General features: G+C 45.1%; 1 protein-coding gene across 5 annotated transcripts in view; it reads left to right on the top strand.

Annotated features, from left to right (window-relative positions):
- The window catches only part of ZMYM4 (zinc finger MYM-type containing 4), a 371597-nt gene that overhangs the window by 315135 nt on the left and 39140 nt on the right, over positions 1-17322 (top strand). For all 5 annotated transcript variants that reach the window (XM_063954437.1, XM_063954436.1, XM_063954434.1 and 2 more), the window contains exons 15-20: positions 7303-7332; positions 8255-8401; positions 8764-8801; positions 8889-9033; positions 10533-10648; positions 11082-11253. In XM_063954437.1, coding sequence (XP_063810507.1) covers positions 7303-7332; positions 8255-8401; positions 8764-8801; positions 8889-9033; positions 10533-10648; positions 11082-11253 — 648 coding nt within the window. The remainder of the gene's footprint in view (positions 1-7302; positions 7333-8254; positions 8402-8763; positions 8802-8888; positions 9034-10532; positions 10649-11081; positions 11254-17322) is intronic.

Genomic DNA, 17322 nt, shown 5'->3' with positions numbered 1-17322 from the left:
GGAAAAAGGCATTCCGGAAGAGGTCATCCCTACCCTGGTAAAAGCCAGGAAGGAGGTGACTGCACAACATTATCACCGCATTTGGAGAAAATATGTTGCGTGGTGTGAGGCCAGGAAGGCCCGACGGAGGAATTTCAACTGGGTCGATTCCTACATTTCCTGCAAACAGGATTGTCTATGGGCCTCAAATTAGGGTCCATTAAGGTTCAAATTTCGGCCCTGTCGATTTTCTTCCAGAAAGAATTGGCTTCAGTTCCTGAAGTCCAGACTTTTGTAAAAGGAGTACTACATATACAGCCCCCGGTTGTGCCCCCAGTGGCACCGTGGGATCTTAATGTAGTTTTGGATTTTCTCAAATCCCATTGGTTTGAGCCACTCAAATCGGTGGATTTGAAATATCTTACATGGAAAGTAACCATGCTACTGGCCCTGGCTTCAGCCAGGAGAGTGTCAGAATTGGCGGCTTTATCGTATAAAAGCCCATATCTGATTTTCCATTCGGACAGGGCAGAACTGCGGACGCGTCCTCACTTTCTGCCTAAGGTGGTTTCAGCGTTTCACCTGAACCAGCCTATTGTGGTGCCTGCGGCTACTAGCGATTTGGAGGATTCCAAGTTGCTGGACGTTGTCAGAGCATTGAAAATATATATTTCAAGGACGGCTGGAGTCAGAAAATCTGACTCGCTGTTTATACTGTATGCACCCAACAAGCTGGGTGCTCCTGCTTCTAAGCAGACGGTTGCTCGTTGGATTTGTAGCACAATTCAACTTGCACATTCTGTGGCAGGCCTGCCACAGCCTAAATCTGTCAAGGCCCATTCCACAAGGAAGGTGGGCTCATCTTGGGCGGCTGCCCGAGGGGTCTCGGCATTACAACTCTGCCGAGCAGCTACGTGGTCAGGGGAGAACACGTTTGTAAAATTCTACAAATTTGATACCCTGGCTAAGGAGGACCTGGAGTTCTCTCATTCGGTGCTGCAGAGTCATCCGCACTCTCCCGCCCGTTTGGGAGCTTTGGTATAATCCCCATGGTCCTGACGGAGTCCCAGCATCCACTAGGACGTCGGAGAAAATAAGATTTCTCTGACGTCCTAGTGGATGCTGGGAACTCCGTAAGGACCATGGGGAATAGCGGCTCCGCAGGAGACTGGGCACATCTAAAGAAAGCTTTAGGACTAGCTGGTGTGCACTGGCTCCTCCCCCCATGACCCTCCTCCAAGCCTCAGTTAGATTTCTGTGCCCGACGAGAAGGGTGCACACTAGGGGCTCTCCTGAGCTCTTTGTGAAAGTTTTAGTTTAGGTTTATTATTTTCAGTGAGACCTGCTGGCAACAGGCTCACTGCATCGTGGGACTAAGGGGAGAAGAAACGGACTCACCTGCGTGCAGAGTGGATCGGGTTTCTTAGGCTACTGGACATTAGCTCCAGAGGGACGATCACAGGTTCAGCCTGGATGGGTCCCGGAGCCGCGCCGCCGGCCCCCTTACAGAGCCAGAAGAGCGAAGAGGTCCGGTGAAATCGGCGGCAGAAGACGATCCTGTCTTCAGATAAGGTAGCGCACAGCACCGCAGCTGTGCGCCATTGCTCTCAGCACACTTCACACTCCGGTCACTGAGGGTGCAGGGAGCTGGGGGGGCAGCGCCCTGAGACGCAATAAATCGATTAAAACCTTATATGGCTAAAATAAATGCATCACATATAACTCCTGGGCTATATGGATGCATTTAACCCCTGCTAAAACATATAAAAAAACGGATGATAAGGACGCAGAGAAAGGGGCGGAGCCTATCTCCTCAGCACACTGGCGCCATTTTCCCTCACAGCTCAGTTGGAGGGAAGCTCCCTGGCTCTCCCCTGCAGTCACTACACTACAGAAAGGGGTTAAAAAAGAGAGGGGGGCACAAATTAGGCGCAGTATAAACAATACAGCAGCTATAAAGGGAAAAACACTTATATAAGGTTATCCCTGTATATATATAGCGCTCTGGTGTGTGCTGGCAAACTCTCCCTCTGTCTCCCCAAAGGGCTAGTGGGTCCTGTCCTCTATCAGAGCATTCCCTGTGTGTGTGCTGTGTGTCGGTACGTTGGTGTCGACATGTATGAGGAGAAAAATGATGTGGAGACGGAGTAGAGTGTCTGTAATAGTGTTGTCACCCCCTAGGGGGTCGACACCTGAGTGGATGTACTGTTGAAATTGCGTGACAGTGTCAGCTTTGTATAAAAGACAGTGGTTGACATGAGACAGCCGGCTACTCAGCTTGTGCATGTCCAGACGTCTCATACAGGGGCTTTAAAGCGCCCGTTACCTCAGATACAGATGCCGACACGGATACTGACTCCTGTGTCGACAGTGAAGAGACGACCGTGATTTCCAATAGGGCCACACATTGCATGATTGATGCAATGGAAAATGTTTACACTTTTCTGATAATATGAATACCACCAAAAAAGGGGTATTATGTTTGGTGAGGAAAAACTTCCTGTAGTTTTCCTGAATCTGAAAAATAAAATGAGGTGTGTGATGATGCGTGGGTTTCCCCCCGATGACAATTGATAATTCTAAAAAGTTATTGGCAGTATACCTTTTCCCGCCAGAGGTTAGGGTGCGTTGGGAAACACCCCCTACAGGGGATAAGGCGCTCACACGCTTGTAAGAACAAGGGCTCTACCCTCTCTTGAGATGGCCGCCCTTAAGGATCCTGCTGATAAAAAGCAGGAGGGTATCCTAAAATGTATTTACACACATACTGGTGTTATACTGCGACCAGCAATCGCCTCAGCCTGGATGTGCAGTGCTGGGTTGGCGTGGTCGGATTCCCTGACTGGAAATATTGATATCCTAGATAAGGACAGTATATTATTGCCTATAGAGCAATTAAAAGATGCATTTCTATATATGCATGATGCACAGCGGAATATTTGCCGACTGGCATCAAGTATAAGTGCGTTGTATTCTACCAGTAAAGTGGTCAGGGATTCCAAACGGCATTTGGAAGTATTGCCTTAAAAAAGGGGATGTACCCTAGGTCGCCTCTCAAAATAAGACGCCGTATTATCAGGCGCAGTCCTGGTTGGCAAGCGGACAAAAGGGTTCCTCTTTTCTGCTCGTGACAGAGGGAGAGAAAAATGGCTGCAGAGATCAGCCAGTTCCCAGGAACAGAAACCCTTTTCCGCCTCTGCCAAGCCCTCAGTATGACGCTAGGGCTTTACAAGTTCAGGCACGGTGGGGGCCCGTTCTCAGTGAATTTCAGTGCGCAGTGGGCTCACTCGCAAGTAGACCCCTGGATCCTTCAGGTAATATTTCAGGGGTACAAATTGGAATTCGAGACGTATTCCCCTCGCCGTTTCCAAAAGTCTGTTTTACCGACGTCTCCCGCTGACAGGGAGGCAGTTTTGGAAGCCATTCACAAGCTGTATTCCCAGCAGGTGATAATTAAGGTACCCCTCCTGCAACAAGGAACGGGGTATTATTCCACACTATTGTGGTACCGAAGCCAGACGGCTCGGTGAGACCGATTTTAAAATCTAAAATCTTTGAACACTTACATACAGAGGTTCAAATTCAAAATTGAGTCACTCAGAGCAGTGATTGCAAACCTGGAAGAAGGGGACTACATGATGTCTCGGGACATCAAGGAGGCTTACCTTCATGTCAAAATTTGCCCTTCTCACCAAGGGTATCTCAGGTTATGGTACAGAACTGTCACTATCAGTTCAGACGCTGCCGTAGGGATGGTCCACGGCACCCCGGGTCTTTACTGAAGTAATGACCGAAATGATGATATTCCTTCGAAGGAAGGGAATTTTAGTTATCCCTTACTTGGACGATTCCCTGATAAGGGTAAGATCCAGAGAACAGTTGGAGGTCGGTGTAGCACTATCTCAGGTAGTGTTGCGGCAGCACGAGTGGATTCTCAATATGCAAAAATCGCAGCTGGTTCCGACGACTTGTCTTCTGTTCCTAGGGATGATCCTGGACACAGTCCAGAAAGACGGTGTTTCTCCCGGAGGAGAAAGCCAGGGAGTTATCCGAGCTAGTCAGGAACCTCCGAAAACCGAACCAAGTCTCAGTGCATCAATGCACAAGGGTTCTGGGTAAAAATGGTGGCTTCCTACGAAGCAATCCCATTCGGCAGATTCCACACAAGAACTTTCCAGTGGAACCTACTGGACAAATGGTCCGGGTCGCATCTTCAGATGCATCAGCGGATAACCCTGTCACCAAGGACAAGGGTGTCCCTCCTGTGGTGGTTGCAGAGTGCTCATCTTCTAGAGGGCCGCAGATTCGGCATTCAGGACTGGGTCCTGGTGACCACGGATGCCAGCCTGCAAGGCTGGGGAGCAGTCACACAGGGAAGAAATATCCAGGGCTTATGGTCAAGCCTGGAGACATCACTTCACATAATATCCTGGAACTAAGGGCCATTTACAATGCCCTAAGTCAAGCAAAGCCTCTGCTTCAAGGTCAACCGGTATTGATCCAGTCGGACAACATCACGGCTGTCGCCCACGTAAACAGACAGGGCGGCACAAGAAGCAGGAGGGCAATGGCAGAAGCTGCAAGGATTCTCCGCTGGGCGGAAAATCATGTGATAGCACTGTTAGCAGTGTTCATTCCGGGAGTGGACAACTGGGAAGTGGACTTCCTCAGCAGACACGACCTCCACCCGGGGGAGTGGGGACTTCACCCAGAAGTCTTCCAACTGATTGTAAACCGTTGGGAAAAACCAAAGGTGGACATGATGGCGTCCCGTCTTAACAAGAATCTGGACAGATATTGCGCAAGGTCAAGGGACCCTCAGGCAATAGCGGTGGACGCTCTGGTGACACCGTGGGTGTACCAGTTAGTGTATGTGTTCCCTCCTCTGCCTCTCATACCAAAAGTACTGAGAATCATAAGAAGGAGAGGAGTAAGAACGATACTCGTGGTTCCGGATTGGCCAAGAAGGACTTGGTACCCGGAACTTCAAGAGATGCTCACGGAAGACCCGTGGCCTCTACCTTTAAGAAAGGACCTGCTCCAGCAGGGGCCTTGTCTGTTCCAAGACTTACCGCGGCTGCGTTTGACGGCATGGCGGTTGAACGCCGGATCCTGAAGGAAAAAGGCATTCCAGATGAAGTCATCCCTACCCTGGTCAAAGCCAGGAAGGATGTAACCGCAAAACATTATCACCGCATTTGGCGAAAATATGTTGCGTGGTGTGAGGCCAAGAAGGCCCCTACAGAGGAATTTCAACTAGGTTGTTTCCTCCATTTCCTGCAGACAGGACTGTCTATGGGCCTAAAATTAGGGTCCATTAAGGTTCAAATTTCGGCCCTGTCGATTTTCTTCCAGAAAGAACTGGCTTCAGTACCTGAAGTTCAGACATTTGTAAAAGGGGTACTGCATATACAACCTCCTTTTGTGCCTCCAGTGGCACCTTGGGATCTCAATGTTGTTTTGAGGTTCCTTAAGTCACATTGGTTTGAACCACTCACCACTGTGGACTTAAAATATCTCACATGGAAGGTGACGATGCTGTTAGCCCTGGCTTCAGCCAGGCGTGTGTCGGAATTGGCGGCTTTATCATAAAAAAGCCCTTACTTAATTTTTCATTCTGACAGGGCAGAATTGAGGACTCGTCCTCAATTTCTCCCTAAGGTGTTTTCTGCTTTTCACATGAACCAACCTATTGTGGTGCCTGCGGCTACTAGGGACTTGGAGGACTCCAAGTTACTTGACGTTGTCAGGGCCCTGAAAATATATGTTTCCAGGACGGCTGGAGTCAGAAAGTCTGACTCGCTGTTTATCCTGTATGCACCCAACAAGCTGGGTGCTCCTGCTTCTAAGCAGACTATTGCTCGTTGGATTTGTAGTACAATTCAGCTTGCACATTCTGTGGCAGGCCTGCCACAGCCAAAATCTGTAAAAGCCCATTCCACAAGGAAAGTGGGCTCATCTTGGGCGGCTGCCCGAGGGGTCTCGGCTTTACAACTTTGCCGAGCAGCTACTTGGTCAGGGGCAAACACGTTTGCTAAATTCTACAAATTTGATACCCTGGCTGAGGAGGACCTGGAGTTCTCTCATTCGGTGCTGCAGAGTCATCCGCACTCTCCCGCCCGTTTGGGAGCTTTGGTATAATCCCCATGGTCCTTACTGAGTTCCCAGCATCCACTAGGACGTCAGAGAAAATAAGAGTTTACTTACCGATAATTCTATTTCTCATAGTCCGTAGTGGATGCTGGGCGCCCATCCCAAGTGCGGATTGTCTGCAATACTTGTACATAGTTATTGTTAACTAAATCGGGTTATTGTTGTTGTGAGCCATCTTTTCAGAGGCTCCTTCGTTGTTATCATACTGTTAACTGGGTTCAGATCACAAGTTGTACGGTGTGATTGGTGTGGCTGGTATGAGTCTTACCCGGGATTCAATATCCTTCCTTATTATGTACGCTCGTCCGGGCACAGTATCCTAACTGAGGCTTGGAGGAGGGTCATGGGGGGAGGAGCCAGTGCACACCAGCTAGTCCTAAAGCTTTCTTTAGATGTGCCCAGTCTCCTGCGGAGCCGCTATTCCCCATGGTCCTTACGGAGTTCCCAGCATCCACTACGGACTATGAGAAATAGAATTATCGGTAAGTAAATTCTTATTTTTACTTACCGATAAATCTATTTCTCGTAGTCCGTAGTGGATGCTGGGCGCCCATCCCAAGTGCGGATTGTCTGCAATACTTGTACATAGTTATTGTTACAAAAAAATCGGGTTGTTATTGTTGTGAGCCGTCTGTTCAGAGGCTCCTACGTTTGTCATACTGTTAACTGGGTTCAGATCACAAGTTGTACGGTGTGATTGGTGTGGCTGGTATGAGTCTTACCCGAGATTCAAAATCCTTCCTTATTGTGTACGCTCGTCCGGGCACAGTATCCTAACTGAGGCTTGGAGGAGGGTCATAGGGGGAGGAGCCAGTACACACCACCTAGTGGTCAAACTTTTAAATTTTGTGCCCTGTCTCCTGCGGAGCCGCTATTCCCCATGGTCCTGACGGAGTCCCAGCATCCACTACGGACTACGAGAAATAGATTTATCGGTAAGTAAAATCTTATTATTAATAGGAAGAAATAAATCCTATGATTTAGTGTATGTGGAATTTGGGTACATTTTGTGCACTGTTTAAGTGGTATCACTGCGTGCACAATATTCTTTCTTTGTTTTGGCATTTAGGAAAAAATAGTCCTCTAATAAGTAGAATTAGTATGATTTTCTAAAAATATTGATTCAAATATTTAGGGTGAGTCATTCCATAACTTACTTTTCTCTTTCAGCCAACTGGGGGACAGAGACATTACTCGAAGGTAAGCTCCACCAAAAGAAAGTATGGCAGTTTAAGAATAGAACTCTGTTAGCTTAGCCGTTCCCACTGCAAGACAGGATACTGTTTCAAAGACCTTAATTACAGACTCTAGTTGATCATGCCTCTACTGTCCAAGATATAGGGGTATATTCAATTGAAGTCGAAAACTGCCGTCTTTCGAAAAGACGGCAGTTTTCGACTTTTTAAGGTCGAATCCTGATTCGACCTATTCAATATTTAGTTAAATTTTTCAACAAGTCGATGAATTCGACTTGTCGAAAAGCACGTGGATCGGCGGAATAGCTGCCGATCCACATGCTTGTGTCGAAACGGGCCTTTTCGACCATCAGGGGGGGGGGGGGGGAGCCGCAGGGAGACGGGATGACAGCCGGCGGGTATACAGGGAGTTCAGCGCTACAGTAGCACTGCAGCTGGATGTCACTCAGCCACCTACGCTGCTGGAAGCTGCCGTGAGGTCGGGCGGCGGAGTGACATCCTGCTGCAGCGCTACTGTAGCGCTGATCTCCCTGTATGCCCGCCGACTGTCCCCCCGCTGGTCTCCCCGCGGCTCGCTCCTCCTCTGGGTCCCATCTTAATTCGACTTGAAAAAGTCGAATTAAGATGGGATTGAATAGGGGTTGTCGGATCCATTCCAACAAATACATGTCGGAATGGATCCGATTTTAATTAAATATACCCCATAATAGAAAATTTTATGATGTTTGTGTTTTCCAAAATGTTTTATTCAGCAAGAATAGCTCTGCAAAGCATACAGTGTGTTTACAGTAGTGTTTCACCATGGCTTTCCTTTGAGGAATTATTGTGCACCCACTACTTCAGGCTCTAGGCATTTGCAGTAGTAAGTGCTGTTGTTATTACCCGTGTTGTAGAATAGTTCAATATAAAGTCATTGTTTGTTTCAGCATCCAATGTTCCCATGGTCCAAGCAGTCCCAGCTTCCGCAGGCTCATCCGGAGCCAAGGAATCTACTCCAGTGATTGCCAATGTAGTGTCACTTGCAAGTGCCCCTGTAGCACAGCCCACTGCAAACTCTACCAATGTTTTACAAGGTAAGATTTTAGGTTTGACTTTACTGGAGTGTCTGTCTTGTGTATTCAGAGCAAATGTTTGGACTTATAGCCTATAAATAATTAGAATAAAAAAAAAATGTAAATTGGCCAGTGCTATGTGGAATGACTGCATAATTATGCCTGAAACAGTTCTGCTATTACGCCATTACCACCCACTTTACCTGTATTTGGCATGCCATTTTTCGTTTTAGGAACTCCGTTATTTAATAATTGTGTGTAGTTGTTGATCCAACTTTTACTCTTTCTTAATTCCTATAATTACTTATTTCTGTATTGCCATTCATTTTTTAATGCTTCCTGCCTGTATCACTACTGATTGTTTGTTTTTATTTTTTTTTTAGGTGCTGTACCAACAGTAACAGCTAAAATAATTGGGGATGTAAGTAACTCCACATAAATATATCCTGTGGAGACACCTTTGTTGTACTTATTATAATTGACTGTGTACAATGTTGATCTCTTCCAGGCAAGTACCCAAACAGATGCACTGAAACTCCCATCCTCACAGCCCCCACGACTCCTCAAAAACAAGGCTCTACTCTGTAAGCCAATTACACAAACCAAGGCCACCTCGTGCAAGCCTCACACACAGCACAAGGAGTGTCAGACAGGTATCTTAAAGGGACTTTGCAAATTAGTTTGTAAAAGCTGCTTGGGAGGGTTGGGGGAGTCTGTGATCTGGAATCTCAAATATACATCTGCTGTCATTTTATTTGTGTGACAGGATGTTTTTTACAGTGCTACTCTGTCTGCAAGGGAAGTGGTTTGGAGTGTAGCATTGGGGTTCATCTTGCTTTCTGTAACCTGCATTTACTGACCGTTCCTACTGTTGCTCTGTCAACCACTGACTGTGGGTGACCAGTGCTTGCCAGTTGTAAATTAGCAGTTGCTACTAGGCTCTTTCACTTGTACCTGGAATTACTTACATCTGGTTCAGTCTTTAACTGTTACCCAAATTACATTCAGATAACCTGCTGTTTGGTTTAACTTCCACACTCCAGAGAGGGTGGGTAGCCATATCTCAGGGCTCCCTGCTGTTGCTGCTTTACCTGTTGGGACTCTGAAGAGGCAGTATGTCTCTAGTATTTATTATAATCCAGAAGGTGCCAGTACAAGTCCTTACATTGCCACTGTTCTGGGGCTGAGGCTAAATTGTGTCAGAACAATAATTTCAGAGATGACCGCTGCGCCACCACTAGCTTAAGTTAAAGCATAGATTTTATTACATACATTTTAAATGAAACAAATTTAAAATACATTTATACATAACTACATAGTCGCATTGCAACAGCTCTGGCCGCGGTGCCAGACTAACCTTTCAGTGCTGTACTTTAACTGTTGAGGAAGTGGTGACATTGGACAAAATTGTTAAGTTCTTAGTCTATCTTTAATATTTTTATGCCAAGTAGGGCTTTTATTTGTCCCTTGTATTTGTTGTGAATAGGATATGGTATCTATGGTTAGCGCTGTTCTTTGAATGATGTTGGTATGACCTAATTAATGAGTCTTACTAGTATGTTGCATACATTTGACATACGTTTTATTACAATGGGTGACATGAGGTATAAAGTGACACAGTGTACATAACCTTATGTTGAAAATTGCATATAAAATACATATAAACACCAGCTGAACTTGTTAGGTACATAGCCAGTACCATGTGCTGAGAGGTATATAAGAAGATATTGTACGGAACCTTATAGTCACTTTATACTTTGTTACCCTTTGTAATAAAATGTACTAGTATGCAACATACTAGTAAGACTCATTAATTTGGGCATATAAACATTCAAAGACTAGCGCTAACCATAGATGGTGTTTTTACTCCCAGTGGTATTCTATAGTTTGATGCATACTCTTTATTCTATGCGCAACCTTTCCACCCACCATCGTATATCCCAATTGTGCCTTGTATTTACCACTCTTAGAGGGAGATTCAATTGTTTAAAAAGTCAGTTGGGTGTCAGTAAACTATCTAATAGACAGGAAAAACAGACACCCAACCGACTTTTCAAACATTTAAATTCCACCCCCTTAATATTTGGTTAGGAGACCTGATGGATTTTATGATCTTTTTGTTGTATGACGTGTATTGTATATTTCTTTGCAGAGGAGGACGGAAAGCCACAGATCTTGGTTGTTCCTGTACCTGTGCCAGTCTTTATTCCTGTTCCCATGCACCTGTATACACAGTTTGCCCCATTCCCTCTGAGCATACCATTGCCTGTGAGTTGTTTTTTTTTTGGGGGGGGGAGGGGGGGGGGTTTCTAATAATTTGATATTTCAGCAGTATATGCTCTGCAATGCCTCTTTTGGTTGAGGTATTAATTGTAGTCAGGACAGCTGTAGTGAATTTCTCTATACTATTCCGTGTATAAACATGACTTCACAAGAAAACGTGTAATCTAGCCTATATTTCATATTAATAGCTAATGTATTCCATTTTGGATCATCTTACTATTTGGAGAAAGGAGAATTGTCCATATCCTGCACTGCTCCTTTTCCATTGTGTCAGTCTGTGAAGACTTTGTATTTTGCTTTAAGCATGAAGTACTATTTTAAAAGTGTATTTAGGGCTTGGAACTGTAAATGTGACAGAACTTGCAGTAACCTCACATGTGGGGTAGTAAAAAACTAACTAGTGTTTTGTTGTGTGTAGGTCCCTGTCCCAATGCTGATCCCTACCACTCTTGACAATGCTGATAAGATTATAGATGCAATAGAGGACCTCAAGGAAAAAATTCCATCTGATCCCTTTGAGGCAGACATTCTTCAGATGGCTGAGATGATTGCTGAAGATGAGGAAAAGGAGAAAACTCTGTCCCATGGAGGTAAACATGCAGCTTTGGCTCTCCATAAAATGATTTTGGCTTTGTAATTGTTTGTCATTCGCTTCTAGACTTAAATCATGACCTTAGAAATGTAATTCATATGGCATTCCAGTTTGTTTTGTCACTGATTTATAATGTTGACATGATTGAACGTAATTGGATATAACAGACATGGTTGGGGATAATCAGATAAGTTGTAAAGGCGACTATGTTGTGCTGCTCAGCTGTCGCACATCAGCCATGTCTACAGGATAGCTCTGTTGACTTATTACCTGCTCTTTTAGTTTTGCAGTTGATTCCAGGCCTTAAGCTAGGTACACATTAGACGACTTGCAAATGATGCATTGTTAACGATTTCACCTGAACTCCTGGACAAACGATATAGTGCATACACACTGTGCAATCTTACAGAAGATATTGTCAGTGGCCACATCCAGGAGTATGCCGTCGTTAACAGGATTGACAGATTTTCCTGCATGTACAAAAGATCTGAAGATGCAACTAACAACGCAGCGGGAGCGCGCATTGTGCGTACACACTGGAGGATTTGAATATTTTTTTCATTCCGATCCTTCGTAATCGACCAAATCATTAAAAATATTGTCTAGTGTGTACCCAGCTTTACTCCCTTACAAGCTTTGTTAGGTGGTACGATTTCTAGGTAAGATTTTGTGAAGTGCATGTGTTTCTCCAGTTCACAGACCCTGACACTCCTCTGTGGCATTCTTGTAGGCTTTCTGAATTGGATGCTTTTGCAGTGAGATAGGTTTGGGATGCTAGGGGTGTCGTTGGGATGGGACAACTATATTCTGTGAGAACACAACTGCAGTATGCACCATGGAAAGCAAGTAGAGTTAAAATTAATTACTAATACACATGTGTGATATGATAAATATCAAAATACAGAAAAGTGTGTAGCATATAAATGACCATGGTATATCAACAGGTTCAAAAGAACAAAGAATGTCCCTCTTAAAAAAGGAAAACATATGTTCTAAAATATCGGATGACATAGATAGAAGAGAGAGGAAAAGATAGAACAACAAGAAAGGGAGGGGAAGAGATCGCCACCAGGACAACTGGCCAAAGTACACTAATTAGGGACTTGTATCTGACAGAATCACAAGATTCCATCCATGGAAACAATATTGTTGTATAAGTGCGATACTTCTCTGGAGAAGACATTATGATACCATCCTTAGATCTATACAAGTCTATTCTTTGAAACTAGTTAGTAAGGGTCGGGTGGAGGCAGATTTCCAGCACACAAGTATAATGGCTTTAGCTGCACTGTTGAAGCAATTTTTATTTTTTATTTTTTTTGTAGCCACATAAGTGCAAATACCTGGCTGTTAATCTACAGTGTAGATTAACAGCCAGAATTCAGGCCCATCTGGCACCTCTGAGCCTGATGTTTTGCATGCAACTGCAATTGCCTCATCCCAGAAAAACCAGCCAAGACAATCCTGTATGAAGAGGGGACCCCTGATCTGCACCACACCTCCTACAAACCTGCAGGTGTCCCAGGGTACATCTTGGATAAAGTGGACATGCATTGGTACTATAAATGAACTTAAAATGAGTCTCGAGTAAGTATATTGGTGGCGTTACTCCAAGATTTTTCAAAGATAGTCCTCCATTTAGGTATACTGCTATTCATACACAGGTCCCTCTCCCAGCGTTTTGTGAAGTTTGGTAGTGTTGAGAAATGTTCTCAATTAGAAATGTGTATATAGTTAATAATAAATGGGAAAAAGAATTCTGAGATCTCACCAGTTCCTTAAAAGATGTCTGATCCCGAGTTATTGCACTATGAAGGTCTCTGGTGAAAAGGTTTAACTTGGAGATATCTCCATATGTCATTATTTGGGAAGGCTCACTTAGCTTGGATATCAGAAAAAGGGAACACTTCGGATGAGTCATATAACTGTCCAATCCATGAGGTAGCTTCCTGGAACCATAGTTTAAAGGCCTGTTTCGAGGCCCTGGGAGGGATATACAGAATTATTGTGTAGCGGAGTTAAAGGAGAAAAACAGTTCTGAAATATATTTCATGTCCCTAAGTTGTTTCCAGACCATAAGAGTAGGGCCAATAGTTGAATGCGAAACGCCAGGCAACGCGAAAGCCGGTATAAAGCAGTCAATTGGGGTTTTTAGAAAGGAGCCCTCAATAGTCACCCATTGTTTCATGGAACTAAGCCTAGACCACTCATAAATTCTGTTAAGCATAATGGCATCATAATAGATACCAAAATGGGAGAGTTGGAGATCACCCAAATGTCTTCTCCTGAACAAAACATCATGTTTAAATCGGGGACTTCTCCCATCCCACACAAAGCTGTCTATATATTAAGCTGTGGATGGAGATAAAGTATCAGCCAATCAGCTGCTTACTACCATGTCACAGACTAGGTTTGAAAAATGATAGTTCGGTGCTGGTAGACTGGTACTTTATTTCCATCCAAGGCTTAGCAAATAGACCCTAAACTTCCTAACCATATGATGCAGTTCCAAAAGCCAACCATGGGGAATCAGCACTGGCAATGCCTGCAATAGGTATGGGAGGTAGGACATTCTTTTTTTTTTTTTTTTTTTTACATTCACCCTCCCAATCCATAAGAACCACTGATTTAGAGTAATTTTCTTTTTAAAGAAAGGAAATTTCTTCAAAGGATTGAAAATCCTTCACCAGATTAGGAAGGGAAACAGTTGTGTTGGTGATGGTAGCTAAATATAGCGAAAAGAGGCAATTTGTATTCCGAACCTGCCACTCACAGGCACGTGATGTTTGATTTGGCCATATGGATCTCGTCAGAGTTTCCATGCATAATACGAATATTATTGGGGAAGTGGACATCCCAGGCATATTCCATTCGAAATCTGAACAGGATCTGAGAAATCACCATTGACCTTAACTCGGGCAGGGGAGTTTCCTGTTTCCTGTACAATGCCATAATCCTGTGTAAGGGTGCAGGCTTCAAACCTATGTGCTGTAATAGAACTTTCATAAATACCCAGCTTATTTAGTTAAAAGCTTTTTCAGCATCAGTTGACAGGAGTTTCGCAGGTGTAGATGACTGGGACACTTGGTGAATCAGATTAATAATTTTTAAGGTATTGTCATGAGTCTTGTGGCCCAGCACAAATCCCACCTGATCAGTCTGAGTTAAGGCTGGTAATAATAACTTAAGCCTAATAACAATGAGATTCGCATAAAGGGAGTCATCCTGACCTGATCGCACGCTGCTGTTCATCGCAGCGCAGTGATCAGGTCTGAAGTGCGCCAGAGCATAGCTGACAGCCGACGGCTGATCTTGCCTAGCGATCGCCTCTGCCTGATTGACAGGTAGAGGCGGTCGCTGGGCGGGAGGGGGCGCACGGCTGCGTTTGGCTGCCGTTTTGTGGGCGCGGTTCGGTCAACGCAGGCGTGGCCGGACCGGGGGGGGGGGGGGGGCGGGCTGCAGCGGCTGCGTGACGTCACACACAGCTGCTGCGACCTGGGCAGCGACGAGTAGCTCCCGGCCAGCACGCAAAAGCTGCGCTGGCCGGGAGCTACTCTGAATTGCAAAAGCATCACAGCTGTGCGATGCTTTTGTACTTCAGCGACGGGGCAGGGACTGACATGCGGGGCGTGCTAGCCCTGTGCTTGGCGTCTCAGTGTTGCTGATCGTAGCTTTGCTAAATTTAGCACATCTACGATCAACTCTGAATCGTCCACTAAGTTTTAAGTCCACATTTAGCAAGGAAATGGGTTTATAGCTAGGGCAACGAGATGCATCTTTCCCTTCCTTAGGAATGATGGTTATGTAGTCTTCTAAGGACTGAGCAGAAAAGTGCATGCATTAAAAGCATGGAGCATCAAGGGCAACAGGGAATCACTAAAGTTTTATAATAAGAAATAGGAAAGCCGGCCCAGGGCTTTTCTACAATGGAGAAACCTTTGTTGCCCTAAATCAGTGATGGCTAACCTTGACACTCCAGCTGTTGTTGAACTACACAGCCCAGCATGCCCTGCTATAGTTTTGCTATTTGACCTTGCTAAAACTGATGCAGGGCATGCTGGGATGTGTAGTTCAGCAACAGCTGGAGTGTCAAGGTTAGCCATCACTGCCCTAAATAATTCTTTCTGAGTTGAAAGGCCTATCTAGCTCAGACACCTCCTCAGTTTGGGAAAAGTAATATTGATATGATAAGATATGCCTTGATCACCTCGCAATCTCTTCAATTAACGTTCTCCAGAAAACACTCTCCTAAGTTATATAGCCCGAAATAGTAAAGCCCCATACACACTAGACGAGAAAGTGAAAGATCTCGCTCAGAAGGGCCGATTTGAGTGAGAACATTTACAATCTCGTCCAGTGTGTACACTCAGTGTAGTTAACGATGCACGCTCCCGCACATCGTTAACGACCCTCTCCCTCGACTGAACATGTACAGACGAGGGAGGTCCTCGTTAACGACAGCCATGTTGCAGATGCAGCATGGCTGTCGTTCCCTTCCTCGCCTGCATCGGCAAGTGTATATGCACTTGCCGATGCCGGCACCCCGCCGCCGCCGCCGCCAATATTGGCGTCGGCGGGGATCGGCTAGTGTGTAGTGACTTTGCAGTATCAGAGATCAAGTGGGATTTTCGGCCAGTACCATCCATTATGGACTGTATATACATGGAAGCTCTTTGTGCACTCAACGCCTTTGCTAATGTTTTACTAGGCTTATTGCCCCATTGGAAAAAACAACTCTTGCACTTATGATAGTCCAGTTTAATCTTGACAACATGAACTTGTTCGAAGAATGCTTTGCCTCAGTGAGCACTGCAGGAACATCCCCAGACAGGGAAGATTTATGAAGAGTCTCTAGAGCCTGAATCCACTGTAAGAGATTCAACTGTTGCCTACTTCTGTGTCTTCTTATACGAACCAAGCTCAGTCGGCTTCCTCTCAGAAAACATTTGTAAGCCTCCCACAATGTAATGGCCAATATATCTGGGCTCTCATTAAGGGATACATAGTCATCAATACACTGTATCAGCTGGTCCCTACAGTATGAATCCTGAAAGAGGAGCTCATTGAGTCTCCACGAACAGATAGCAAGCAGAGGATGGAATATCCTAATTATGAGAGATATAGGTGGATGGCCTGAACAAGTTAGATGACCTATCTCTGCATCTTCAATCATGTGAAGGTGCTTGTGTTCTAAAAGCATGTACTCAATAGTGGAATAAACATTGTGGGGGTGGGAGAAACAAATAATAATCCCTATCCACAGGATGCCGCAATCTTCAAGTGTTCACTAACTGATGCTCATGGAGCAAGCGACATACATTGCGATGCCACTTATCAGGATGGTTGGGGAATGCAGAAAACAAGTCCAGGGCAGGGTGAAAGACCCAATTAAGATCACCCCCTGACATCAAAATCTTGAATTTCAAAGCATGTACCTCAAACAAGCGACTTAGAAATGTGGGTTGATACAAATTCAAGGCATAAATGTTAATGAATGTAAAAGTTTGTCTTTGAATCCTGCATTTAAGCAGCTGTCCACTACCTTCAGCAAGGACATGAGTTTCAATGTTAGACAAGGGGAGATGGCAGTGGAAAAGGATCTCCTTACCCAGTGGGGGGGTGAGGGTACTTAATTACCCGGGCCCAGGTCTGAAAAAGGGGCTCACTGGGGGCCAAGAGTCCCCCCCCCCCCCCCCCTCCCTTTCCTGGCAGGCAACTGCAGCTCTTCTTCTCAGCCCAGCACAAGCTGTTTTGTGCTAGGCTGCAGTGTGGACAGGGAGGTGCTTAAAATACAATTCTGTATTTATTTAATTTTTTTCTAATGGTACATGGCCGCGACTCTTGTGATTAGGCCAAGCCCACTGAAAAGTACTTGGGCCCAGCCTGGCTCTCTACTGCCCTGCCCATACTATTGTAGCTAAAGTAAGCCTGCGGATAATCGTTGTTGCGGAGATATGGGGCTCTGTCTGCCCTCAGTTTTCCAAGGAGTCTGGATCTCTTTTCTGGAATATATTAATCCATTAGAGTTATTGAAAATTAATTTTAAGAGTCATCGGGAAAGTGTATC

The sequence above is a fragment of the Pseudophryne corroboree genome, chromosome 2, assembly GCF_028390025.1.
Source record: "Pseudophryne corroboree isolate aPseCor3 chromosome 2, aPseCor3.hap2, whole genome shotgun sequence".
Classification (NCBI taxonomy): Eukaryota; Metazoa; Chordata; class Amphibia; order Anura; family Myobatrachidae; genus Pseudophryne; species Pseudophryne corroboree.
The sequence above is the reverse complement of the archived record's forward strand: the minus strand, read 5'-3'. Positions and strand labels throughout refer to the sequence as shown.